The sequence below is a fragment of the Buteo buteo genome, chromosome 17 (genome assembly GCF_964188355.1).
Source record: "Buteo buteo chromosome 17, bButBut1.hap1.1, whole genome shotgun sequence".
Classification (NCBI taxonomy): Eukaryota; Metazoa; Chordata; class Aves; order Accipitriformes; family Accipitridae; genus Buteo; species Buteo buteo.
In genome coordinates this window covers 30,101,541-30,127,720 of record NC_134187.1, presented here as the reverse complement: position 1 = coordinate 30,127,720, position 26,180 = coordinate 30,101,541, and the positions used below count along the sequence as shown (strand labels likewise).

The following is a 26,180-nucleotide window of genomic DNA, read 5'->3' as shown; positions in this document are numbered from 1 at the left end:
CTTGGCTTTGGGATGGATAAAGGCGGGGGGGGGTTGTTGCAGCAGGGATGGGCTTTGAGTTGCTCTGAGCAGCCGGGGGGGGTCCCCAGGAGGTGGAGGTTGGGGATGCGTTCCCTGCCCCGGCAGCTGGTGAACCCCATATCTCAGCCAGCCCCCCCAAACCAGCCCCTTCACCCCCTGTAGGGATACAGCACCAAGGACCAACCCTGGGGGGGGGTGTTCAGGTGGGTGATTTGGGGGGGTGACAGGCTCAGGGATGGGTCGGACCCCTGGGGCTGGATCCGGTGGAACGGGAGATAACCGGGGCCGGAATAGGGATTTCTATTTCTGGCGGTTTATTTAACCTCAAGCGGGCGGCGGCGGCGGCCGGGAGGTATTTATAGCTCCCGAAACACCCACCGTTCCCCTCCGGGGATGGATCCTGCCCCCATGGCCGCTGCTGCTGTTGGGGTCTGCCTTTGGGGACCCTGAACCCCCAAAATTTGGGGTTTCTCCTTTATTCTGCCTTTTTTAGGGCGCTTGGCCCCAGTGTCGGGGGACAGGGATGGGGACAGGTGGGGATGGCGGTGGCAGAGCATCCCCAGCACGGGGTGACGGGCAGAAGGTGATATCCCCAAAAAACACCCCCCCCTTTTTATTTTCACCCTAATAAAGAGCATCGAGGCTGCATCCCTCATTAGACTAATAAACCCAGCACTTTTTGCATCACCTGTCCCAAACTTCCAGGGTTTGTCCCCAAAGCTGAGGGGCAGTGGCCATTCCCGCGCCAGGATGGTTTTATCCGGCCCCACCGACCCCCCGCGACACCTCGAAACCTCCCCCCGGCCCCGCAAACATCGCCGGCCTCTTTCCAGCCCTCATTAATTTGGGATAATCGCGGCTCTCATTAGCAGGGGCGCGCGCCTGCCAGTGCCCCCTGCGCCCCCCCCCACCCTGGCACTGGCGCCCGCAGCTTTGTGCCCTCTTTTTTGGGGTGGGGGCGGGTAGAAGCCACCCCCCCCAGCCCAGAAAGGGTTTTGGGGCTGCCGATACCCCAATGTTGGGAGTTTTCCCAGCCCTGAAGCTGGTTTTGCCCTGGGGATTCTCTGATGTCTCGTACGACGGTTGTGCCTGGTGTGGGGGTTCGCTTCACCCCCTTTTTCTTGGGTTGCTCCAAACATTTTTTTGGGGGTGGGGGCTGATGCCTCCTAAAAGGGGGAGCTGAAAATCTGCGATTTGGGGTGCTCCTCCCAAACCTTGGGGCAAACCTCCCCACTTTTAGGGCACAGCTTCCCCTTAGGCGGAACGCGCCGGACCCCCAGATGTAACGCTGCCTCCCGCCCCCAGCCCTTCCCCAGATGTGGGGCACGAGGGTGTGAATCCCACCCCCCCCCCCAAAAAAAAAAACCCAAAAAACCAACCCCAAATCACCAGGATCGCCCTCAAATCCAACCCCCCCCCGAGGAGGCTCCGAGCTCAAAGGGGCTCTTTGTGCGGCTCTACCTTCCCCAAAGAGTCGCCTTTTCATCCCGACCTCGGCGAGGAGGAGGAGGAGGAGGAGGAAGAGGCCGGGTTCGGGGGGCCTGAACGAGGGCGAATTATTTGACATCATCTCACAAAAATGCCGGCGTCTCCCCCCCCTCCTTCCCCGGGGCCCCCTGCCCACCTTTCCATGGGGGCCGAGGGCAGAAGAGCCCCTTGGAGGGGGGGGGACAGTGGACAAAGGGGCTGTGTGTGCTAACCCCCCCCCCCCCAAAAAAAAAAAAAATTGGGGGGAAAAGGCCTTTTTTGGAGCTTTGAGTGAATCCGGATCAGCTGGAAAAGGAGCTGGGGGTGGATTCCCAGCTGGAGAAGGGAATGGGAGTGAATTGGGGATCCTGGGGGGGGGGTCCTGGGTGTTTGTTGAGCCTAAAGGTGGCTGGGAGCTTGTGGGGGGGGTCACGTTGGCCAGTTTTGGGTGTCCCCCAAACCCAGCTTTTTGGGGAGAAAATTCACCCAAAATAGGGCCGCTGGTGGGATGTTGGATTCTCCCCCCCCCCGCAAACCAGTTTGGGGCTCAAACTCCATTTTTGGAGGAGCTGAGCATCGCCCCCCCCGCCCTGCTGCACCCACCTTGATATATAAATTATATCATAAATATATATTATTAAAATATAAAATTAAATAGCAACAAGTGAGGAGGTAAAAAAAAAAAAAAAAAAGTCCTTTTTCTGGCCACGCAGCCGCAGCCAGGGGGGACAAAGCTCCTTTCTGCTCCCCGTTCCCATGCCGGCCAGGGGAAATATTTGGGGGAAGGTCTGAGGTTAATGGGAGGTGCCAGCATCGAAAAATGGCATTTTTAAATTTTTTTCCCCTTTTACTGAAAAACACTCTTTTTAAAGAAAAAAATAAGGGGGGGGTGTCATCCCTGCCTGCCTCGTAAAGCAAACAGCCAAGCGGGTGTCAGGGCTGGTGGACGAGGAAATCCCTCTGTTTTGAGGCTATTTTTACGGGATTGAGGGTATTTTGGGGATCTCAAAAAAATAGGGAGAAACAGGGCTGAAATGGGGCAAAACGGGGCCTGGTGTCTGAATTTCCCCATCCCCTCCCTGGGTGATTTCAAGCCCCAAGTTCTTGTTTGAAAAATTAAAAGCAAAATTGGGTTTGGTTTTTTTTTGGGGGGGAGAAGCAGCTGTTTGGGGGGTTCCAAGTGGGGTGAGGGGATCTGGGGGGTTTTAGGTAAAAGTCTCCATGCGGGGTAGGGGGACGGATGAGGCTTTGTTCATCTGGAAATAGTTTGGTCCCAAATCCAAGTGATGCCGGTGGAATGGGGACGGGTGATGCTCCTGGCCGGTGGCATCAGGATGGGGACCCGTGCCCTGGCTGGTGGCATCAGGTATGGACAGTGTCCTTAGCTGGTGGCATTAAGGTGGGGACATTTGTCCTTGCTGGTGGCATCAAGGTGGGGACAATCCCCCTGGATAGGGAGAGCGGATGGGGACGATGTCCTGGCTGGTGGCATCAGGGAAGGGACGGTGTCCCCAGCACCCACCATCAAGGTGGGGATGTTCACCCAGGTGGGTGGCATCAGATTGGGGACAAACCCCCAGGATGGGGACAAACCCCCAGGGTGGGGATAAAGCCCCAGGATGGGGACATCCCTTTTGGGTAGCAGCATCAGGGCAGGGACATCCCCACCTGACGGCAACCCAGGCCTTGCGGTGGCGATGCCGGTGACGATGGTGACGATGGTGACGATGGTGACGATGGTGACGGTGGCGGCAGAGCCCCCGGGGCGGGCAGAGTTAAGGCCGGGCGCTCTCATTCCTTCCACTCCCGCCACGGTGAATTCCTGAGCTGACTTGGATGTTTCCCTGCGATTCCCTGATCGCCTTTCCAGAGCCCGAAACGGGGAAAACCGGGAAAGTGCCCAGGGACGGGATTTGGAAAAGAGGGGACAAAACCCAAAAGGATGGGGTTGGGATTTTTTGGGGGGAGGGGATCAGGGCTACGCGATGAGGTTTGGGTTAAAAAAAAAAATTAAAAAAATCCCAATTTTGGGCCACCTGCCCCAGCCGGCCGATGCCCCGACACCCGTCCGTGCCGGGAGATCTGGCGGCTGCCGGTGACGGTGGGAACCGTGCGGAGCCCCGGCCCTTTCGGGTGCTTTTCGGGGGGGGGTTGGCAGAGACCTGTAGGAATGTGCCCCTCACCCGGAGTCGGGGCACGGAGGGATGCTCCATCCGTCACCCTCCTCCGGCGGGCTCTGCTGTGCCGGGGAGCTGCCGGTGCCGGTGGTGGAGAGGGCTGGGGTGGGGACGGGGGGGGGCAGCCATCGCGTTGTTATTTACTCCCAGCCCCGTTTTCCAGTGGAAAGCGGCGGCCGGAGCCAGGTCCTGGCCCCGCTCCCGGGTGTGATCCCCAGCCAGAGCCGGCCGCCGCCAAGGGCCGAGCACGGGCTCCTCCACCTGCTCGGCGGTGGGACCCCCCCACAACCCCCCCCAAGATGCGGCAGGGAACGGGCTTGGCTCCCCTTTACCAGCTGGGGAAACTGAGGCACGGCGAGGATGCACGGAGCAGAGCAGGAGCATGGAGGAAATAATGGGGGGGGGGGTGTCACCCATCACCTGCGGAGCATTTTGGGGGCGCAGAGGTGGAAGAGGGGTGCAGAGCAGATTTGGGGGAGGCAGGTTCGCTCCCTTTGGCGGGGGGGGGGTTCAGCTGGAGCTGCCGCCGTCCCAGCAACAGCCCGGGGAGTTATTTTTGGCCGAGTTCGCCGGTGCCCCGCGGCAGCACCGGTAACACACGGGCTTTGTCCGTGGCGGCCTCCCGGGAGGCTCCGGGGCAGCGGGGAGGCTCTGGGGGGCTGGGGAGGATCTGGGGGGGCTGGGGAGGATCTGGGGGGGGGGGGGTCGGCTGCAGCAGAGATGCCCCGTGGCTGCGGAGCGAGGGGCTGGCTCGCCGATGGCTGCGTGCCGACCCTCCAGCACCGGCCATCCCCAGGTCCATCCTGCCCTGTGTCCGTCTGTCCATCCAATCCATCCATCCATCCATCCGTCCATCCAACCATCCATCCGTCCGTCCGTCTGTCCATCCATCCCTGTCCCTCCCCAGCTCCATCTCTCCCCTGGGTTCATCCTTCCCTGGTCCTGTCCTTCCCCAGCTCCATCCTTCCCCATCCCATCCCCTTCCCGACCAGGGGCAGCACCCACCACCCCATGTCCATCCCCAGCCCCCCCCCCCCAAGCCCCCCCCCCAAGCACTGACCCCCCCAGATCTGTGAACCCCAACATCAAACCCACCTGCAAAGCCCCCCGCCCCCACTTATTTTCACAGGGTATTTGTGAGAGATGGGTGAAAGGGAGGTGGATGGGGACCCCCCCTTTTTGGGGACCCCCTTTTTGGGACCCCCCCCCGCAATTTCAGCTGCTGGGTGAGGAGCATGGGGGGGGGTCCAGCAGGGCCTGGACTCAGCAGCTGGAGCTGCTGGGGGGAGCCCCAAAGCCCTTTTAAACGCCGGGGCAGGCCCCCACCATCACCTGACTGCACCCAGCACCCTCCCTCCCCATTTGGGGGGTGGCCCAGGGGTGGGATGTGTGCCCCCCCCCCCATTTTCTCTGGACCCCAGATGTCACTGGCCAGGGGAGGCCACTTTTTGCCCAGGCCCCCACCCCCAGCGCCAGGGCCAGGCAGAGCTGGGGTGCGCACGTGGCGGGGGGGCCAAGCCCCCCGCTTTGGAGCTCAGCTCTGGGCTGGGAAATGTGTGGCCCCCCCCCAGCCCCACTGTAAAGCCCCCACTGTGGCCCCCCCACTGCTGCCTCGGAGTGCAGGGACCCCCCCATTCTCCTGAACCCCTTCCCTAGGGTGGGGGGAAGCTGGGGGGGGGGGAAGGGGGCTTTGAAGGGGTCAGGCTGGGTCCTGCCCCCCCCCTTGGACCCCCTGTTTTGGGGGGGGGGGATGGTGGTCCTGGGCCCAGTTCCAGGCAATGGTAGGTGGGAGCTACGCTGCACTGGGGGGGTAGCTTGTGTCCTCCCCCCGTTTCTGCTATGAATTAAGCAGAAATGGGGGGGGAAAAGTACTGGGGGGGGTTCAGGACAGAGATGGGGGGTTGTGGGGAGCTGGGTAGGGGTTAGAGCAGGGACTGGGGGGGGCAGGAAGGGGAGGGGGATTTGGGGCAGGGAGTGGGCTTGGCACCCCTGTGTGCATATGGGGGGGGTTCAGCCTCTCCAGGACCCCCGCGATGGGGGGGGTCTCAGTCTCCCTGGGACCCCCGGCATGGGACTGGGGGGGAGAGGACGGGATGTGGGGGTGTCAGCTCCCTGGGGTGGGCTGGGTGGGGGGTGTCTCAGCTGTCTGGGCCCCCCCCAGGATGGTTTGGAAAGGGAGGGTGTCTCCACCCGGCAGGTCCCCTGGGATGGGATGAGATGGGGGGGGTGTCAGCCCCCCTGCGACCCCCGGGATGGGATGGAAGGGGGGGGGTGTCTCACTCCCGGGACTCCCGGGATGGGATGAGAAGTTGTGGGGGGGTCTCAGCTCTCCTGAAACCCCCCGGGATGGGATGAGAAGTTGTGGGGGGGTCTCAGCCCTCCTGAAACCCCCCGGGATGGGATGAGAAGTTGTGGGGGGGTCTCAGCCCTCCTGAAACCCCCCGGGATGGGATGAGAAGTTGTGGGGGGGTCTCAGCCCTCCTGCGACCCCCGGGATGGGATGAGAAGTTGTGGGGGTGTTCTCACCCCCCCGGGACCCCCGGGATGGGATGAGAAGTTGTGGGGGGGTCTCCCCCCCCCTGCGACCCCCGGGATGGGATGAGAAGTTGTGGGGGGGTCTCCCCCCCCCTGCGACCCCCGGGATGGGATGAGAAGTTGTGGGGGGGTCTCCCCCCCCCCGCCACCCCCGGGATGGGCTGGAATGGGGGGGTGCTGTCTCACCCCCGGGACTCCCGGGATGTGCTGGGGGGGGGGGGTCCCTCTCCCTCCCCCAGCCCCGTCCCCCCCCCGCTCCCCCGTCCCTCCCTCCCCGCTCCCTCCCTCCCTCCCTGGCCGCCGGTGCCGTCCCGGAGGAGGGCCGGGGGGGCCGGCCCCGGCTCGGGTTACAGGGCCCGGGGGGCCGCGCCGGGACATATACGCGGCGGCGGGGCGGTGCGGGCACTGCTCGGCCCGACGCACGGTGAGGGGCTCCGCCACCTCGCCATGCCCGGCCGCCGCCCGCTCCGCCTCGCCGCCGGCCTCGCCATCCTCTTCCTCGCCGCCGTCGCCGCGCAGGACCGAGACCTCCGTGAGTACCGACCCCCGCCACGGGCCCCCGGTGCCGACCGACGACCCCCTTCGAGCGGAGCTCTGGGATGTTGGGGGGGGTGTTCGCTGGGAAATGGGGGAGTGGGGGGGGGGGCGCACAGCGTGGGAGACACGGGGGACAGCGTGGCAGTGAGGGGGACAGCGTGGGGTGGGGGGGAGGGCGTGGGCTGGAGGGGGGGAGTTTCAGGGGAGTGGGGGGGGGACAGGCTGGGGTGGGGGGGACGCACCGGGGGACGGCGTGGGATGGGGGGGACAGCGTGGGGACACTGGGGGACAGCGTGGGACAGCGTGGGGACACTGGGACACAGCACGAGGAGAGTGGGGGACAGCGTAGGGACACTGGGGGACAGCATGGGACAGCGTGGGGACACTGGGGGACACTGGGGGACAGCGTGGGGACAGCATGAGGAGAGTGGGGGACACTGTGGGAACACTGGGGGACAGTGTGGGACACTGGGGGACAGCACGAGGAGAGTGGGGGACAGCGTAGGGACACTGGGGGACACTGGGGGACAGCATGGGACAGTGTGGGGACACTGGGACACAGCACGAGGAGAGTGGGGGACAGCATAGGGACACTGGGGGACAGCACAAGGAGAGTGGGGGACAGCATAGGGACCCTGGGGGACACTGGGGGACAGCACGAGGAGAGTGGGGGACAGCGTAGGGACACTGGGGGACAGCATGGGACAGCGTGGGGACACTGGGGGACACTGGGGGACAGCATGGGACAGCGTGGGGACAGCATGAGGAGAGTGGGGGACAGCATAGGAACACTGGGGGACACTGGGGGACAGCACGAGGAGAGTGGGGGACAGCATAGGGACACTGGGGGACACTGTGGGGACACTGGGAGACAGCATAAGGAGAGTGGGGGACACTGTGGGAACACTGGGGGACAGTGTGGGACACTGGGACACAGCACAAGGAGAGTGGGGGACAGCGTGGGACAGCATGGGACACTGGGGGACAGTGTGGGATGGATGGGGAAAGTTTAAGGACAGTGGGGAGGCCAGCCTGGGATGGAGAGGGGCAGTGTGGGACACTGAGGGGACAACCTGGGACACGGGGGGAGAGCCTGGGATGGGTTGGGGGACACAGCATGAGGACCATGGGGTACGGATGGGACAGCGGGGTGCAGCTGGGGGACAGCAGGTTACAGTGTGGGGACAGTGGGGGACAGGACAGCCTGGGGTGTAGGAGATGGGCTGGGGCAGGGGGCACGGCAGGGACACTGGGGTACTGTTGGGGGATAGTGGGGGACAGCCTGGGGACATGGGGTACCCCCTGGGATAGCGGGGAACAGCACAGGGACATGGGGCAGCAGGGTCCAGCCTGAGAGATGGGGTCCAGTTAGGGACACGGGGTGCAGCTGGGGACGGGGTGGGGTACAGCCTGGAGACACTGAGGTCCAGCCCTGGGGTACGTCCTGGGGACCCTGGGGACTGGCTTGAGGACACTGGGGAACAACCTGGGGACCCTGGGGACACCAGGGCATCTCTTGGGGATCCTGGGTCACATCCTGGGGACCCTGGGGCACGTTCCGGAGACACTGGGGACACCTCCTGGGGCCACCGCAGCACATCCCGAGGTCCCTGGGGCCACCAGGGCACATCCCAGGGATACTGGGTCACATCCCAGGGATACTGGGCCACCTCCTGGAGACCCTGGGGCACCTCCTGACCACCTTGGGGAACCTCCTGGGGACACCAGGACACTTCCCAGGGACCCTGGGGCACCTCCGGAGACCCTGGGGTGCAGCCTGGGGACACCTGGGCACTCCTGGGGACCCTGGGCCACCTCCTGGGGACACTGAGGCACATCCCAGGCACCATGGGGCACCTCTGGGGAACCCAGGGGTGCAGCCTGGGGACACCAGAGCCCCCCCCCCCGAGACCCTGGGGACACTGGAGACGCTGTCCACATCCCACCGGAGGTGCAGGGGCTGCGGGGACACACTGAGTGCCCCCAGGACAGGGGGACACTGAGTGCCGTCGGCGTCCTGGGGGGGGTGGGATGGATGGACCCCCTGCTTCAGGCTGGAAACCCCTCGCTGAGCCACCACTCTGCTGCTCCGGGATGCCTGGGGGGGGGCTTCGCTCCTCCTCCTCCCCCCAAACTATGGGGGGCTTGGGGGGGGTGTATCATCCCATAATGGACTATGGTGGCAGTGCCACCGCCACCATCATGGGTGACCGCAGTCCCCTGCCACCCTCAACCCCCCTCCCGTGGGTGGGGGGGTGATGCCATCCCCATCTCCCCGCCGTATCCCCCCCCCCCACCTGCCCTTCTCCCCACAGCCGAAGCAGGCAGCTGCCTGCAGGACGGGCAGAGCTATAGCGATAAGGACGTATGGAAGCCGGAGCCGTGCCGTATCTGCGTGTGCGACACGGGGACCGTCCTCTGCGACGAGATCATCTGCGAGGAGCTGCGGGATTGTCCCAGCCCCGAAATCCCCTTCGGAGAGTGCTGCCCCATATGTCCCACTGACCAACCCAGCGGTTGTAATTTATTTATTCCCCTCCTTTCATTAATAAATAAATTACCCGGCCATGGATGGGCTTGTGGGGGGGACATCCATGGGGACCCCCAGGGAAAAGGCAACTTGGACCCTCCAGAGGGGTTAAAAAAAAAAATCATCCCAGGGTGGAAAAATCCTTTTTTTTTTTTACCCCAAATGGCAGCTGGCTTCAAAGCCTGGAGGGTTTGGGGGTGTTTTTTTTTTTTTATAAAAGCCATTGAAAGCAGATGGGTTTGGGGTGCAGGGAGTGATGCTGGGGGGGACTGTGGCCATGGACCCCCTCCAGGCATCCCAGCAAAAGGGACATTCAAATGGGGTTTCCATCTCCAAAACTGTGATAATTCACCCAGAATGATTGAACAGCTCTGCCCCCGCGCCCCCAGGAAGGGCTGTGACCCCAAACCCCCAAAGTTGCCTTTTTTAATCCTTCCCTGCTCCCTCTGGGGGGGGTGAAGGGTTGAGCACCCACCCAGCTGCCCCCCCCAAAACCGCGCGGCCCCGCTCCTGCATGCTGAACCCTGCTTCCCCCCCCCCGCCGCCTCGCTTCGGGGGAGCCCCCGCGCTCCTGTGCCCCCCGGTTTGGCCCCACAGCCCCCCCAGGAGCATCACCACCCCCCGGGCTGGGGATGGAGGCACCTCATGTCCCCCCCCAGCCCATCCCACTCTAATTTCTCTATTTCTTCATTTTTTTCTAACAGGGCAACCTGGCCCCAAGGTGAGGCTGGTGTGTGTGTGTCCCATCCCACGGTCCCAATTTCCTGGGGTTTTCCCTCAAAACTAGGGGCGGCTCAAGGCAGGACCCCATGGCATCTGCATGGGGCGAGCGGCTCTAGGGTTGTCACCTCCCGGGGGGGTTTGTCACCTCCTGGGGGGGTTCATTACCTCCGGGGGGGGGGAGGGTGTCACCTGGGAGGGGGGAGAAATCTGGGGGGGGTCTGGGGGTGCCCCCCCCTTGTCTCACCCCATGCTTTGCCTTGCAGGGGCAGAAGGGCGAACCCGGTGACATTAAAGATGTAAGTGTAGGGCGGGCGCTGGGGGACCCCCAAAACGGGGGGGGGGGTGTCCCTGCTGTTGTGGGGTGGTCTGGAGGGGGCGTCCCCCCCCTGCACCCATCTCACCCCACCCTTGTGTTACCCCCCCCCCCTCCACAGGTCGTAGGACCCCGAGGGCCTCCGGGACCGCAGGTGGGAGCGCGTTTCTCCGGGCGCATTGCTGGAATATTTGTGGGAGGGGGTTGGGGGGATAGGGGGGGCACGGGGGAGAGTTGACACCCCCCCCCCCCGCCTCGTCTCTCAGGGCCCGGCAGGTGAGCAGGGACAACGAGGGGACCGTGGCGAGAAGGGCGAAAAGGTGAGAGCGTGCCCCCCCCCCCCCCCAGCACTGGTGGGGTGCTGCAGAGAACGGTCACGCTCGCTACATGGATGAACCCCCTTTTTCTCCCTCCCACAGGGTGCTCCTGGTCCCCGGGGCAGGGATGGAGAACCTGGCACCCCTGGAAATCCTGGACCCCCTGGTCCCCCTGGACCTCCCGGCCCCCCTGGCCTTGGTGGGGTGAGTATCTATCTGTGGGTTTTTTTGGGGTGAAAGAAGGGGGTTTTCGGATCAGCCGGCATGCTCAGCCCCCTTCCCCTTGCAGAACTTCGCAGCTCAGATGGCAGGCGGCTTCGACGAGAAGGCTGGAGGCGCGCAGCTGGGCGTCATGCAGGGACCCATGGTAAAGGCCCCCCCCGGGTCCAGGGACCCCCCCCCCCAAGACCCCTACGCACCCCAGGGGGACATGGTGTCTCGTCTTGGGACATGGGGGACCCCGCGTCACTGACTGTGGGGACCGTCCCCATTTTGGGAGGACACCCCTGGTTGGGCAGGTGATGGGGGGGGTGGCCGCCTCGCCTCCCCCCCCCCATGACACTGTTGTCTCTCTCCCCCCAGGGCCCCATGGGACCCCGTGGTCCCCCCGGACCCTCCGGCGCTCCTGTAAGTACAACCCCCCCCCCCAGGCTCGGGGGTCTCTGGGTGAGCACCCTGCCACCCTGCTGATGCCACCGTCTTCCTTCCAGGGTCCCCAAGGATTTCAAGGCAACCCCGGCGAGCCTGGCGAGCCCGGCGCTGCTGTGAGTGTCCCCCTCCCCTTGCCCCCCCCCTGGCTCAGTGACATGCCACCCACAAGCTCCCACTCACTCGCTGCCTCTCTGTCCCCTTTAGGGTCCGATGGGTCCCCGAGGACCACCAGGACCTCCTGGGAAACCCGGTGATGACGTGAGTCCTTTGCCGCTCCAGGCAAACCCTGGCTGAGAACGGGCAGCTCGTTGCAGTAGTAGCCCCAGCCAGAGGCTGAAGGGTGATTTTATTTCCCTGACATCCCCCCCCCACCCCGAATCTCATTTTCCTGCAGGGTGAAACAGGAAAACCCGGCAAATCCGGCGAGCGTGGCCCCCCTGGCCCCCAGGTAAGGCAGCACCAGTCTGGATCTGGCCCCTCCTGGGATGGAGACCCCCCCGTGTCCCTCCTTTGCCCCCAATCCACTTTCTCTCTGCTCGCTTGCAGGGTGCTCGTGGCTTCCCTGGGACGCCCGGTCTCCCCGGAGTGAAAGGCCACCGGGTAAGTGTGTCCCCCCACGCTGCCCGCCCCCCGCCAGTGTCCTTGTCACCCAGTGGCACAGAGGGTGACGCCCCCCATCTCTTTGTCCCCAGGGCTACCCTGGCTTGGACGGTGCCAAAGGAGAGGCAGGGGCTCCTGGAGCCAAGGTCAGTGTTGGGCGACCATCCCCATGGTGTCGGGGCTGGTGGGGTGACCATCCCTGTGGCATCATGGCTAGTGGGGCACCTGCCGCCATGGTGTTGGGGCTGGTGGGGTGACCATCCCCGTGGCGTCGGGGCTGGTGGGGCGACCATCCCTGTGGCATCAGGGCTGGTGGGGCGACTGTACCCATGGTGTCGGGGCTGGTGGGGTGACCATCCCCGTGGCGTCGGGGCTGGTGGGGGTGCTGCTCTCCAGGGCTCACCCTTTGCTCTTCCCCGCAGGGCGAATCCGGCTCACCTGGCGAGAACGGCTCCCCCGGCCCCATGGTGAGTCTTTGGGCTGGGAAAGGGGGAAACTGAGGCACGGGGTGGGGTGAGGCGTGTTGCCCACCCCCCTCCCCAGCCCTGGGCTGGACAGCACAGAGCCCGACCTGCCGCCGTGTTCCCCCCCAGGGTCCCCGTGGGCTGCCCGGAGAGAGAGGACGTCCCGGCCCCTCCGGCGCTGCGGTGAGTGTGGGTCCCCGGTGGCACCCTGGTGGCAGGGGGCTGCCAGCGGGAGGGGGTCCCCCGTCCCTCCGTGGTGCCCCCCGTGACTCCTGCCGCTGTCTGTCCCCAGGGTGCTCGTGGCAACGATGGTCTCCCCGGCCCGGCTGGACCCCCTGTAAGTAAAGGGCTGCTTGGCCCCTTCCTTGGCTGCCGGACCCCGTGTCACCCCGTGGGGGACAGCGGGGTCCCCTGGGACCCCCCAAAGCCTGGGCAGACCCTCACGCTCTTCTCGCTCCCCAGGGACCTGTCGGCCCAGCTGGAGCCCCCGGCTTCCCCGGTGCCCCCGGCTCAAAGGTAAGGGGGAAGGGGCTGCTCCCAGCAGGGGAAACTGAGGCACAGCGTGGGCTGTCCCCCCCTCACCCCGTCTTTCCTCCCTCCAGGGTGAAGCTGGTCCCACCGGCGCACGAGGTCCCGAGGGTGCCCAGGGTCCCCGCGGTGAATCCGGCACCCCCGGCTCTCCTGGCCCTGCCGGTGCCCCCGTAAGTGCCATCGCTCACTGTGTCCCCCCTGCAGTGGCTTGTCCCCCCCCGTGTCCCTTGGCCTGGAAGCCACGGGGATGGGGCTGATCCTGCGAGCAGGGAGGGGGGGAAGGGGTCATCCTCTGCTTGACGGTGGGGAAACTGAGGCACGGGGAGCAGAGCCAGGCTCAGCGGTGTCTTCTTTTAGGGTAACCCAGGGACTGATGGCATCCCCGGCGCGAAGGGCTCAGCGGTGAGTATGGCTGGGGACGGGGACAAGGGGTCCTGAGCCGCTGGGGGGGGGGTCAGGGCTTGGGAGGGGTCTGGTCCTGGGCAGGGAGGAGGGACTGCTGAGGGCTGAGCTGGGATTTGGGTACACATGGGGACCCTGGGGGTCATGGGGGACACGGGGATGCGGGAGGATGCTGGGGGATCGGCGGATGCGGGATGCTGGGGGATGCGGGATGCTGGGAGGTACTGGGGGATGCTGGGGAACATGGGATGCTGGGGGGCATGGGGACGCTGGGGGACATGGGGATGCGGAGGGATGCGGGGATGCTGGGGGATGCTGGGGGTTGTGGGATGCATGTGGGACAGAGGGACGCTGAGGGGTGTGGGGATGCTGGGGGATGTGGGATGCTGAGGGACACTGGGGGGATGCTGGGGGACATGGGGGGATGCTGGGGGACACGGGGGGGTGCTGGAGGGCACTGGGGGTTGCTGGGGGACACTGGGGGGATGCTGGAGGACACAGTGGGATGCTGGGTGATGCTGGGGGACACTGTGGGACTTGAGATGCCGGGACACCGTGAGGATGCTGGCAGATGCGGGACACTGGGGGATGCAGGCGGGGACGCTGAGGGAGGCGGGAGGGCGCAGGGGACATGGGGATGTCGGGGGACACTGGGCCGAGCCGTGCCCCCCCCGACGGTGGCCGGCTGCCCGCAGGGTGCCCCGGGCATCGCCGGCGCTCCAGGCTTCCCCGGCCCCCGCGGCCCACCCGGCCCCCAGGGTGCCACCGGCCCGCTGGGACCCAAGGGACAGACGGTAAGAGCCCCCCGAGAGCCCCCCGAGAGGGGGACCACGGCCCCGGCCCCGCCCACCGCCACCTGGCCCCGCCCACCGCCGACACACCCCGCCCACCGGCAACTTGCCCCACCCACTCTGCATCATGCCCCGCCCGTTCTGGCGCAGGCCACGCCCCCATTCCCCAACCCCTCGCGGGTCCTCTCCCCGGTCGCCCTTGGGTCACTCCCAGGTCACCCGGTCCCCAAAAGGGGCCACCGGGAATGGGGATGAGGATGGGGGCGGGATGGGGGTGGGATGGGGACGGGGACAGGATGGGGACGGGGACAGGGAGAGGATGGGGACGGGAATGGGATGAGGATGGGATTGGGACAGGATGGGGACGGGAATAGGATGAGGACAGGGACAGGACGGGGACGGGAATAGGATGAGGACAGGGACAGGACGGGGACGGGAATAGGATGAGGACAGGGACAGGACGGGGACGGGAATAGCAGGGACAGGATGGGGACAGGATGGGGATGGGGACAGGATGGGGACAGAGATGGGATGGGGATGGGAATGGGATGAGGATGGGATGGGGACAGGGACAGGATGGGGACAGGGATGGGATGAGGGTGGGATGAGGACAGGAACAGGATGGGAATGGGGGCAGGATAGGGACGGGGATGGGTCGAGGATGGGATGGGGTTGGGGACAGGTAAAAGGACTGGGATGGAGATGGGGACGAGGAAAGGGATGGGGACAAGGATGACGATGGGGACAGGCACGGGGACAAGGATAGGGTTGAGGTGGGGGTCAGGAACGAGGACAGGAGTGAGGGAGAGGAAAGGGGATGGGGACAGGAGTGGGGACAGAGGTGGGGACGGGATTGGGGACAGGGATGAGGATGGGCACAGGAAAGGAGACAGCGATGGGGTAGGGAAAAAGTTGAGGGTGGGCTTGGGGACAAGGATGGGAGCAGGATCGAGGGATGGGAATGAAGATGGGGACCAGAGAGGGAACGGGGACAAGGATGGGGATGGGGATGCGGATGGGGACAGGGATGGGGACAGGGATGGGGATGGGGACAGGGATGCAGATGGGGACAAGCAAGAAGTCGGAGACAGACAGGCACGGGGGCCGGGGCGCAGGGAAGGGACCGGGGACGGGGACAGCCATGGGGACGCTGCGGCCTCGTCCCTCACTGCCCTCTCGCTCCCCAGGGAGAACCCGGCATCGCGGGCTTCAAAGGCGAACAGGGACCGAAGGGCGAGACGGTGAGTCCGGGGTGGGGTGGGGGGGCCGCATCCAGCACCCCCCACCTCGGCTGGGGGTCCATCCCGCGGCCCCTCGCTCCCCGTCCACGGCCGGAGTGTCTCGTCGGCGTCTAACGAACCTCTTCCCCTAACGAGGCCCCTCGAGGGGCAGCGTCCCCCCTCCCGCGGGGGAACAATAGCCGCTGTGTTCGTGTCCCCCCCCACCGGGGACATTCCCCCCTCGCTTCATTAACCAGCCTCAATGCGCGGGGCCGGATCCCCGCCGCGGTGGCCGCCGAGCCCCGGCGCCGGCGGGACACGTGGCACCGGCGAGGGGCTCCTGCCCGGCACCCCTGGGGTCTGTGATTTATTGGGGGGGTGGGGGGAGAATGCAGGCAGGGCCCCCCCGGTGTGCCACGGGCTCCTCGTGACCCCTTTTCCTCCTCTTCCTCAGGGACCCGCAGGACCCCAAGGTGCCCCCGGGCCGGCTGGCGAGGAAGGCAAGAGAGGAGCCCGCGGTGAACCTGGTGCTGCCGGCCCTGTGGGACCACCTGGAGAGAGGGTGCGTGGCCCCCCCGCACCCCCCAGTGAGATGCTGCTCCCCAAACCCCCCCCCACAACTTCATTCCTCCTCCTCCTCCTCCTCTTCCTCCATAGGGTGCCCCCGGCAATCGCGGCTTCCCCGGGCAGGATGGGCTCGCTGGACCCAAGGTGGGACATCGGGGTCATGGGTGGGGGGCAGTCCAGAGGGGTGACAACCCCCTGAACCCCCCCCCTCACTCCTTCTCCCCCCTCCCACCCCGCACAGGGTGCTCCGGGCGAGCGTGGTCCCGCCGGCCTCGCGGGTCCCAAGGGAGCCACCGGCGATCCCGGACGCCCCGGAGAGCCCGGGCTGCCCGGAGCCAGGGTAAGAGCCGGGGGGTCGGATCCTGCACCCCCCGTAGGGGGCAGAGCTGGAGGGGGGGTGGGTTGCCTGGGGTGGGGGGGGGCTCCCCGCTGCGCTGGGGTGGCTCGGCTGGGGCAGGACCACGTGGGGACGGTGGTGATGCTGGTGGGACCTGGTGGGGTCAGCGAGGAGGCTCTTTGGGGTTGGTTAAGGTGCTTTTGGGGTTGATAAGATGCTTTTGGGGTAAACAGGGTGCTTTTGGGGTCGATAAGATGCTTTTGGAGTTGGTTAAGGGGCTTTTGGGGTTAGCCAAGATGCTCTTTGGCTTTAAGATGTTTCTTGGGGTTGGTTCAGTTGCTCTTTGGTGCTAATTAAGATGCTCTTTGGTGCTAATTAAGATGCTCTTTGGTGCTAATTAAGAAATTCTTTGGGATTAGTTAAAATGCTCTTGGGGTTAGTTAACATGCTCTTTGGGGTTAGTTAGGATGCTCTTTGCTAATTAAGATGTTCTTTGGGGTTAGCGAAGATGCCTTTGGGGTTAGTGAAGAAGCAATTTGGGGTTAGCAAAGATGCTCCTTGGTGATAATTAAGATGCCTTTGGGGTTAGTGAAGATGCAATTTGGGGTTAGCAAAGATGCTCCTTGGGGTTAAGATGCTTTCTGGGGTTAGTGAAGATGGTCTTTGGGATTTGCAAAGATGTTCCTTGATGCTAATTAAGGCACTGTTTAGGGTTAGTTAAGATGCGTTTGGGGTTAACAAAGATGCTCTTTGGGGTTAAGATGCTCTTTGGGGTCAGCCACCATGCTCTGGGGGTTAGGCAGACCCCTGTCCCCTGTGTGAGCCCCAGGCCCAGAGCAGTGGCTGAGAGCTGGGCAGGATGGGGTGCCCAGTGTCCCCCCACCTCGGGGCCGGCTGCCGCAGCCCCCCAATTCCTTCCCTCCACCGTAGGGTCTCACCGGCCGCCCAGGTGACGCTGGTCCTCAAGGCAAAGTCGGCCCAACCGTAAGTGATGCTCCGCAGGGGGTTGCTGTGGGGTGGGGGACCGGGGTCCAGCGCGGTCCTCCCTGATGTCCCCCTCCCCACAGGGTGCTCCTGGCGAGGACGGTCGCCCCGGCCCCCCCGGCCCGCAGGGTGCTCGTGGCCAGCCTGGCGTGATGGGTTTCCCCGGTCCCAAAGGTGCTAACGTGAGTATTGACCAATTTCCACCCAAAACGGGGCTGCAGCCTGGGCACGGAGCCCATCACCATCGCCTCTCTCCTCTCTCTAGGGCGAGCCTGGAAAAGCCGGTGAGAAAGGCCTCCCCGGTGCCCCAGGGCTGCGGGTGAGTTGTTTTCCCTCCCTCACGGCCCCCCCCCAAAACACATCTTGGGGTTGCTCCAGCAGCACAATCCCCTGAGGCACCTGCAGACTCTGGGTGGGGAAACTGAGGCACAGGGGCCGGGAGGGTGGAGTGGGGTCTGCAGCATCGCGCCTGGAGCTCAGCAGTGGTTTTTCTCCTCCGTAGGGTCTTCCTGGCAAGGACGGTGAGACGGGAGCTGCCGGCCCCCCAGGACCTGCCGTGAGTGTCGCAGCCTTGTTCACCCGGGGCCAAAATCCACTTGAAATGGGGGGGTCGGGGGTTGTACCCCCCCCAGATCTGTGCAAAGGACCACCCCAGGTCTGCTGGGGATGGAGCCTCCGTGCTCCCTGGCCCTCGTGGTGTTGGGGCTTTGGGATCTTGGGATCCCCCCATGATTCCGGCTTTGCCCAAAATCTTGGGGTGGGTGAAGCCCGAATATCGAGAGGTTTTGGGGTCCTTCACCACCGTCCTTCCCACAGGGTCCCGCGGGTGAGAGAGGAGAGCAAGGAGCCCCCGGTCCCTCTGGCTTCCAGGTGAGCACGTAAAAGAGGGGGGGGTTTGGGGTGCCAGGGTCAGGGTCATGCTCGTGGATGACCCCGAGCCCCTGTCCCCGGGGGTCTCGTTGCTGCCGTGCTAACGCCGCTGCTTTCCCCTCCCAGGGGCTGCCCGGGCCACCAGGTCCCCCCGGAGAGAGCGGCAAACCCGGAGATCAGGTAAGGCCCCATTTTTCCCTCTTCCCAGGCATCTCCTGGCTGCAAAGGGGGGGAGCAGGACCCCCAGCAGCCCCCAGGCCTGACCCCCAACTCTTTTTTCCCCCCACCGCAGGGTGTTCCCGGAGAAGCCGGTGCCCCCGGTCTTGTCGGTCCCAGAGTAAGTATCACCTTTCCTCCTGGCTGGGGGGACAGGATGCCTCTCCCTGTAACATGGGGGGGTTTGGGGGGCTGGAGGGGGTTGGCAGAGCCCAGCCACCCCCATCCAGGGCCATCAGCTCCCCCAGTCCTGGTGGCTCAGCCTCCGCTGCAGCCCGTCCCCTCTCCTCCCAGTACATCCCAGTCCCCTCGGGGCAGTGCGGGATGGATGTTCTGCCCACTGTCCCCCAGGACATCCATGCAAAGGACATTGTGACCCTCACCGTGGCCTCTTCCTAACATTGTGTGTCCCCCCCACCCCAGGGCGAACGCGGCTTCCCCGGTGAACGTGGCTCTCCTGGTGCACAAGGGCTGCAAGGTCCTCGTGGGCTCCCCGGCACACCGGGCACCGACGGACCCAAGGTGGGTGACAAGGGGGGACAGGGCTTGGTGGCTCGGTGCCACTGGTGGAGCCGTGAGGCTGGTGGTCTGCCCGTGGGGGGCTTGGCACCCCAATAATTGCACCTTCGCTCTGCTTTAGGGTGCAACCGGACCGGCCGGCCCCAATGGTGCCCAGGGTCCCCCAGGGCTTCAGGGAATGCCCGGTGAGAGAGGAGCAGCCGGCATCGCCGGTCCCAAGGGAGACCGGGTAAGTGAGGGGTCCCGGAGGTGTCCTGAGCAGCGTCAGGTCTCAGCTGAGCTGACACCACCTCTGTCTCACCCTGCAGGGAGACGTCGGAGAGAAGGGCCCCGAGGGAGCCCCTGGAAAGGACGGCGCACGCGTAAGTGGGACAGGGACGCGGCAGGAGCGGGGTGGCCACCAAGGGATGCTCGTGGTGGCCTTGTCCTCATCTGTCTCTCCTCCTTAGGGTCTGACGGGTCCCATCGGTCCCCCCGGCCCCGCTGGCCCCAACGGCGAGAAGGTGAGAGCCCGGGCAGCCCCTCGGCTGCTTCCGACTGAGGGAGATGCCATCCACCCCCCCACAACTCTCCATCCTTTCTTTTCCAGGGTGAATCTGGCCCTCCTGGTCCGTCTGGTGCTGCCGGTGCCCGTGGTGCCCCTGTAAGTGCCATCCCCCCACAGCCCCCCAGCTGCCACAGCTGGCCTCGCTCCCCCCATGCCTCCCCCCCTCATTTAACCCCCATCTTTCACCCACAGGGCGAGCGCGGTGAACCCGGTGCCCCTGGTCCCGCCGGATTTGCTGGCCCCCCGGTGAGTATTTGGCCCCGTTCCCCCCGGCACGGATCCAGCGTCGGCTCAACCCACTCACGGCAGCCGCTTCCCTGCAGGGTGCCGACGGGCAACCCGGTGCCAAAGGCGAACAAGGAGAGCCCGGGCAGAAGGGTGACGCCGGTGCTCCCGGTCCCCAAGGTCCCTCTGGCGCACCCGGCCCACAGGTGGGTACAGCCGGAGCACCCCAAAACGGGGGGTGAACCCCGTGGGTGTCTGTATCCCTGGGAAATTTGGGGCATCGCCTGGCAGGCATGTTGCAGCCCCCCCCCGGCATGTTTTCTAACCTGTTTTCTTCCTCTTCCCAGGGTCCGACTGGTGTAACTGGTCCCAAAGGAGCCCGGGGTGCTCAGGGCCCCCCTGTGAGTATGGGGGCGGTGGGCTGTGGGATGGAGTGGCTGGGGGGAGCGCGGTGCAGCACCCGAGCCACCTTTCTCCTTTCCTTCCCCAGGGAGCCACCGGATTCCCCGGTGCCGCCGGCCGTGTGGGACCACCCGGTCCTAATGTGAGTTGGGGGGCAGCCGGAATCTCTTGGGGGCAGCTGGGATCGCTCGGGAGCAGCTGGGATTGCTTGGGAACAGCCGGGATTGCTCACCCCTGGGTTCAGGGGCTTGGGGGATGCTGCTTGCTCCTTGCTGGGGGCCAAGCGGTGGAGGGTCCCTGAGCTAAATAACTGCTGGGTGATGCCAGGCAGCTCATCAGCCCAGAAAAAGGGTTTTTTCTGAGGGTCTTCGAGTGCAGGAGCCAGCTCAGAGCCCCAGGTGGTGCCAGGATGCGGGTGATGAAGGAGGAAAAGCTGCCTCCATTTGCACTAACCCCATCTTCTCCCCCCACAGGGTAACCCAGGCCCCCCCGGTCCCCCCGGCTCTGCTGGCAAAGATGGTCCCAAGGGTGCTCGTGGTGATGCCGGTCCCCCGGGCCGTGCTGGTGACCCCGGTCTCCAAGGCCCCGCCGGCCCCCCCGGCGAGAAAGGTGAACCCGGCGAGGACGGCCCCGCGGTACGTTTTTTGGGGGGCACCTCCCTCCACGCTCATTCGGTGCTGTCCCACCACCCCACCGGGTCTGATCCCCTGCCTCTGCCTCCCCACAGGGTCCTGACGGTCCCCCCGGTCCCCAAGGTTTGGCAGGACAGCGTGGCATCGTCGGTCTTCCTGGGCAGCGTGGCGAGAGAGGCTTCCCCGGGCTGCCGGGACCATCGGTGAGTCGTCACCCCCCCCCCAGGCTCAGCCCTTTCCACCCACTCCGTGCCCACTAGCGGCATTATCGCCCCCCCAAGAGCTGTCGGAGCAGCCGAGCTTGGCTTTCCCAAGCTCAGTACTGTGAATTCGGGTGCTTTGAAGCCTGCATGGCCCCTGGGGTGCAGCCTGAGTGCCCCCCGGGTGCCGTTTGGGGTTTTGCAAAGGTACCAGGAGCCGCCGGTGCCAGTGGCACCGGGACTGGGCAATAACTGATGCTTACTTGGGCAGAGGGGTCTGGCAGCCTTAAAACGAAGCAAGAGCTGGGTGAAGGGCTGCGCTGGGATCTCTCCCGCTCACGCGCGTTGTATCACAGCTTTTTTTTCCCCTCCTTCATTTAGGGCGAACCTGGGAAACAAGGAGCACCCGGCTCTGCAGGCGACCGTGGCCCCCCCGGCCCTGTGGGTCCCCCCGGTCTGACGGGTCCTGCCGGTGAACCTGGGCGCGAGGTAGGCAGCACCCCAGCGCACGGGGAGGGGGCGAAGCGGGACGGTGCCTCCGTCCATGCCGGGCTCGGGATCACCCCGGTGTAACCCCAACAGTGGTGCCGGACATTGCTGATCCCGTGGCTGGAGAGCCCTGCACCATCACTCAGCTCCTGGCAATCACTGGCATCTTTTCACCGGTGGTTTTTGCTTTGAAAGGGGAGTTTGCACGTGTCCTGCCATCCCAGGGTCAAGACTTAATTTCTCCTCTTCTTCTCCCAGGGTAACCCTGGCTCTGACGGACCCCCGGGCAGGGACGGTGCAGCTGGCGTGAAGGTGAGCTTGCCCGCACGCTTCCCCTGGTGCTCGCTATCCACATGCCCTCCCATCCCGGCCAAAAATCCCACGGGTCTGACCATCCCCTTGTCTCGGCACAGGGCGATCGTGGCGAGACCGGTCCTGTAGGTGCCCCCGGCGCTCCCGGTGCCCCCGGCGCTCCTGGCCCCGTCGGTCCCACCGGCAAACAAGGAGACAGAGGCGAGACGGTGAGTGCCGGCACGTTGGCGAGGGAAATGGCTCGTTGAGTTTGAGGTCTTATTAGGGGAGATGGGAATCACCCCGAGTGCAGATAAATGAAGAAATAGCAGTGGCCCCCCGGGACCAATTAGCTACTCCAAGTAATTGGGAGAGCCAGGCGGGTGCCGTTAGTGGCTGTTGCTAATTCAGTGGTGCCCTGAGTGCCATTAGCGGCTCTGAACATCTTCCCGAGGATTCATGAGCACCAAGAGCCCAGTTCGGGCTCTGCCTACACACAAGCACTGCCTGGGGAGCTGTAAGCACCAGGAGGCTTAACCAGGGAAAATCTGCCAGGGTATTTATTTGCAAGGGTCGTTACTCGGCTCTGATGCTCCGGCTGAGAGTATTTAAAGATGCCGTTCGGCACCAGCAGCTGCCGATTCCTGGTGCTGCGAGCAGGGCAGCCCGCAGGGCTGGTTCGGACACCCCCAAAGGCACAGGACACGCCCCGGCACCCCGTGTTCCTGGCCCCTTTTGACTCCCCTCTTCTCTTTCCCTAGGGTGCACAAGGTCCCATGGGTCCCGCCGGTCCTGCTGGCGCTCGAGGCATGCCGGTGAGTGGTGCCGGGCATCCCACGTGTGATGCACGGGGTCCTGGGGCACGTTGGGCAGGGGTCTGCCACCCTAAGCCTGACACGTCCCCTTCTCCCCTTCCAGGGTCCCCAAGGGCCTCGCGGTGACAAGGGTGAGACGGGAGAGGCTGGAGAGAGAGGGCTGAAGGGCCACCGCGGCTTCACCGGGCTGCAGGGTCTTCCCGGACCACCCGTAAGTGTTGTTTTGGGATCCCCAGCACTCAGGCCCCCCCATATCTTGCTGTGGAGCTGGATGCGGCTCCTTCAGGGTGGCTGCAGCCACGGGCAGAGCCCCAAGCCCGTGCAAAGGCTTTGCTAGGGCTGAGCATCCCTCGATGCCAGATGCGGAGCTGTAACCATCCACCCTCGCTTCCTCCTCAGGGTCCTTCTGGAGACCAAGGTGCTGCTGGTCCTGCGGGTCCCTCCGGTCCCAGGGTAAGTCCTGCCTGTGGCATTTGGGGCGATGCGAGGAAAAGGAGGCATCTCTGTCCTTGAGCCCCCCAGGTCGCCTGCCTCTCTCGCTGACGGCAGGAGCTAACAGCTCCCCAGCACCTTCCCTGCCATCTTGCAGTGAGCTGACCCCCACCTTTGGGGATTTCTCCTAGGGTCCCCCCGGCCCCGTCGGCCCCTCTGGCAAAGACGGCTCCAACGGCATGCCCGGCCCCATCGGTCCCCCCGGCCCCCGTGGACGAAGCGGCGAACCAGGTCCTGCGGTGAGTAAAAATGCCGTCAATGGTAGGGAAGGGGAGTCCAGCTTGCAGAGCAGCCCATCAGGATTGCATCTTCTTCCTCCTGTAGGGTCCTCCTGGAAACCCAGGTCCCCCCGGTCCTCCCGGCCCCCCCGGCACTGGCATCGACATGTCAGCTTTTGCTGGCCTGGGTCAGCCAGAGAAGGGTCCCGATCCCATCCGCTACATGCGGGCGGACGAGGCCGCCGGCAGCCTGCGGCAGCACGATGTCGAGGTGGACGCCACGCTCAAGTCCCTCAACAACCAGATCGAGAGCATCCGCAGCCCCGAGGGCTCCAAGAAGAACCCGGCCAGGACCTGCCGTGACATCAAGCTTTGCCATCCCGAGTGGAAGAGCGGTAAGAGCCTCCATCCCTGCCTCCTCCCCTCCTGCCTCTCTCCCCCAGCCTCTTGCACCCAAGAGGACAGCGAGGTCCACGATGCTCTTTGCTCTGACCTCCAAAACCTCATGTTCACACACCATTTGTCCTCCCTGCTGCAGGAGACTACTGGATCGACCCGAACCAGGGCTGCACCTTGGACGCCATCAAAGTTTTCTGCAACATGGAGACGGGCGAGACCTGCGTCTACCCCAACCCCAGCAGCATCCCCAAGAAGAACTGGTGGACCAGCAAGACCAAAGACAAGAAGCACGTCTGGTTCGCAGAGACCATTAATGGCGGTTTCCACGTAAGTGTCCCCCTGGGCTGGTACCGCACGCTGGGAGCGGGAAGGGAGGTTGAGCAGTGGAAGGTGTTGGGTGTCTGGTTGGAGGATTGGGATGTCCTTCCTTGGGGTTACGTTGATGGATGTTATACGAGGGACTGGCTGTTCTAGAGGGCTATTTTGAAAGCTTGGCGTTGGGTCAGTTGGGCTTTGATTTTTGCAGCCATCTGAGAACACAAAGTATGGAAGTCTTCTCAGAAGGTGGCTGAAAATAGGGTTGTTGCGACAACCACAGGCTTTAATGTCTCACCTCTTCCCTCCAGTTTAGTTACGGCGATGAAGACCTGGCTCCCAACACTGCCAACATCCAGATGACCTTCCTCCGTCTCCTGTCCACCGAAGGCTCCCAGAACGTCACTTACCACTGCAAGAACAGCATCGCCTACATGGATGAGGAGACAGGCAACCTGAAGAAAGCCATCCTCATCCAGGGGTCCAACGACGTAGAGATCAGAGCTGAGGGCAACAGCAGGTTCACATACAGCGTCTTGGAGGATGGTTGCACGGTAAGTCCATGGGTGCCTGCGAGAGAAAGACGTAGATGATGAGCTGGGGTTCAAGCCATGAGGTTGCTGTTGATTTGGAGGGCTCGAGCATCTAATAACATCCTTCCTCCTTGTTTTCTCCCCAGAAACACACTGGCAAATGGGGCAAGACAGTCATTGAGTACCGATCGCAGAAGACCTCGCGCCTGCCCATTGTAGATATTGCACCTATGGACATTGGTGGAGCCGATCAGGAGTTTGGCGTGGATATTGGCCCAGTCTGCTTCTTGTAAAAAGAATTGTTTTATTTGTGTGTTTGTTGTTGTTGTTGTTTGTTGTTTGTTTGTTTGTTTTTTTTTTTTAAATCCAGCCCAATACCATAAAAGAAAACTAAAAAAAACCCAAACCCACCCCAAGGACCTGAGTACTTTCCAATCACTCGTACGACTTCTGCACTGAATGGCTGCAACGACCCCTCGATTCACGCCCTTCCGTTGGGGACCACCGCCTCTTTCCAACGCCGTCTGGGCAGGCTGCAAAATAAAAAAACCACGGTCTTATTTATTTATTCTCTTCCTGTAAGACCTATTTTTTAGGTCGGGTGGAGGTGGGAATCTAACTGGCAGGTATGACGGCCCTTCCCTGCAAAAGGGATCTCGCAAATCCAGGTATCACAAAATCCCCTCCCGCTCCCGTCCCTCCCCGTGTATCACCAGCAGGAGTGCTAATGTATAATACAACAAAAAAAAATGGTGCTATTCTTGTAAAACAAGTCTGTATTTTTTAACATCAGTTGATATAAAAAAAAAAAAAACTTTTGGTGGAAAGTACAAGTCGATCTGGGCTTTGTTTTTGTCGCTCTCCGGAGGTGTTTGCTGCGGTCTAACTCCTTTCTCCCCATTCCTCAGCCATGATAAATGAAGGTTTTGGGTCAAATCTCCAACTTTTCTGGGTTGAAGCTACCTCACACTAAGGGGGGAAAAAAACCCCAAACAAATAAACCCTCCAAAAAGCCAAAAAAAAGAAATGGGGAAACCATTTTAAGTGAAAAAATCTTGAAACCAGGAGCCAACACAGCAGCTGCAAGGTTTCTGTTAAGGGATCTCTTGTCCCATTGCACCCCTAAACAGAACCGGGACTCAAGGCAAGCGCTTGGGACACCAGTTAAAGGAAACCAGTAAAACCAGCAGGGAGGGGGACACTGAGACCAATCCTCATGCAAATCGGTATGACCATGGCCAGAGGGTGCCCTCTAACTCTCCTCCCCATGGAATTTGTCCCATTTTGTGCATGTAAAAATATAATTTCAAGTTGCATTTTGCAATACTGAAGGAGGTAGGGTTTGCAGCCCTCATGTGCACACGCTGATGTCTTCTTATAAAGCAGCTGTGCCTTTATGGTTTCATAAAAAGTTACATATGTAAATTCTTCTCTTAAACAGGCTTGCTAATGAGAGGAAAAGCCTCAGTAGTTGTTTTTTTTTTTACTGTCTTAAAGAAAATTAGCCCACTGACCCCACAAGAGTTACAAACATGCTTGAGCTTCATGTGCAGGACGTAACAGGCAGCTGTTGACTGCGGAGTTTATGAGTTTCATGACAGTGCTTTTGTTAAAACCTCAGCTTTTTGCATCCGTTGATAGCATGGACACTGCAGTTTTTCATTAAGAGAAATTACGACCTTAAAGGATTAAAAAAACCCTTTTAAAAATGCTACTTTGGGGCCCTCATCTCAGTTTTAAACACTCACAGCTGGCAACACAGCAGCAACCAGCTCCTGCTAAAGCACCTGAGGCAGCCTCTGCAGGGCTGGGATCTTTAGAAAACATTGGCAGAAGAAATTCATTAAAAA

General features: G+C 63.1%; 1 protein-coding gene across 1 annotated transcript; it reads left to right on the top strand.

Annotated features, from left to right (window-relative positions):
* Positions 1–6,618: 6,618 nt before the first annotated feature.
* Positions 6,619–25,157, top strand: COL2A1 (collagen type II alpha 1 chain). The gene is made up of 54 exons (XM_075049589.1): positions 6,619–6,732; positions 9,053–9,253; positions 9,972–9,988; positions 10,254–10,286; positions 10,425–10,457; positions 10,570–10,623; positions 10,723–10,824; positions 10,910–10,987; positions 11,203–11,247; positions 11,331–11,384; positions 11,476–11,529; positions 11,666–11,719; positions 11,818–11,871; positions 11,964–12,017; positions 12,294–12,338; positions 12,465–12,518; positions 12,628–12,672; positions 12,798–12,851; positions 12,938–13,036; positions 13,224–13,268; positions 13,964–14,062; positions 15,247–15,300; positions 15,734–15,841; positions 15,937–15,990; positions 16,088–16,186; positions 17,114–17,167; positions 17,251–17,349; positions 17,433–17,486; positions 17,670–17,723; positions 17,984–18,037; positions 18,164–18,217; positions 18,330–18,374; positions 18,677–18,775; positions 18,894–19,001; positions 19,081–19,134; positions 19,222–19,275; positions 19,362–19,415; positions 19,512–19,565; positions 19,643–19,750; positions 19,892–19,945; positions 20,035–20,088; positions 20,420–20,581; positions 20,674–20,781; positions 21,160–21,267; positions 21,526–21,579; positions 21,681–21,788; positions 22,320–22,373; positions 22,477–22,584; positions 22,773–22,826; positions 22,997–23,104; positions 23,190–23,478; positions 23,622–23,809; positions 24,109–24,351; positions 24,477–25,157. Exons 1-54 carry the CDS (start codon positions 6,648–6,650, stop codon positions 24,621–24,623), a joined length of 4,458 nt encoding a protein of 1,485 aa, XP_074905690.1. The 5' UTR covers positions 6,619–6,647; the 3' UTR covers positions 24,624–25,157.
* Positions 25,158–26,180: the final 1,023 nt, after the last annotated feature.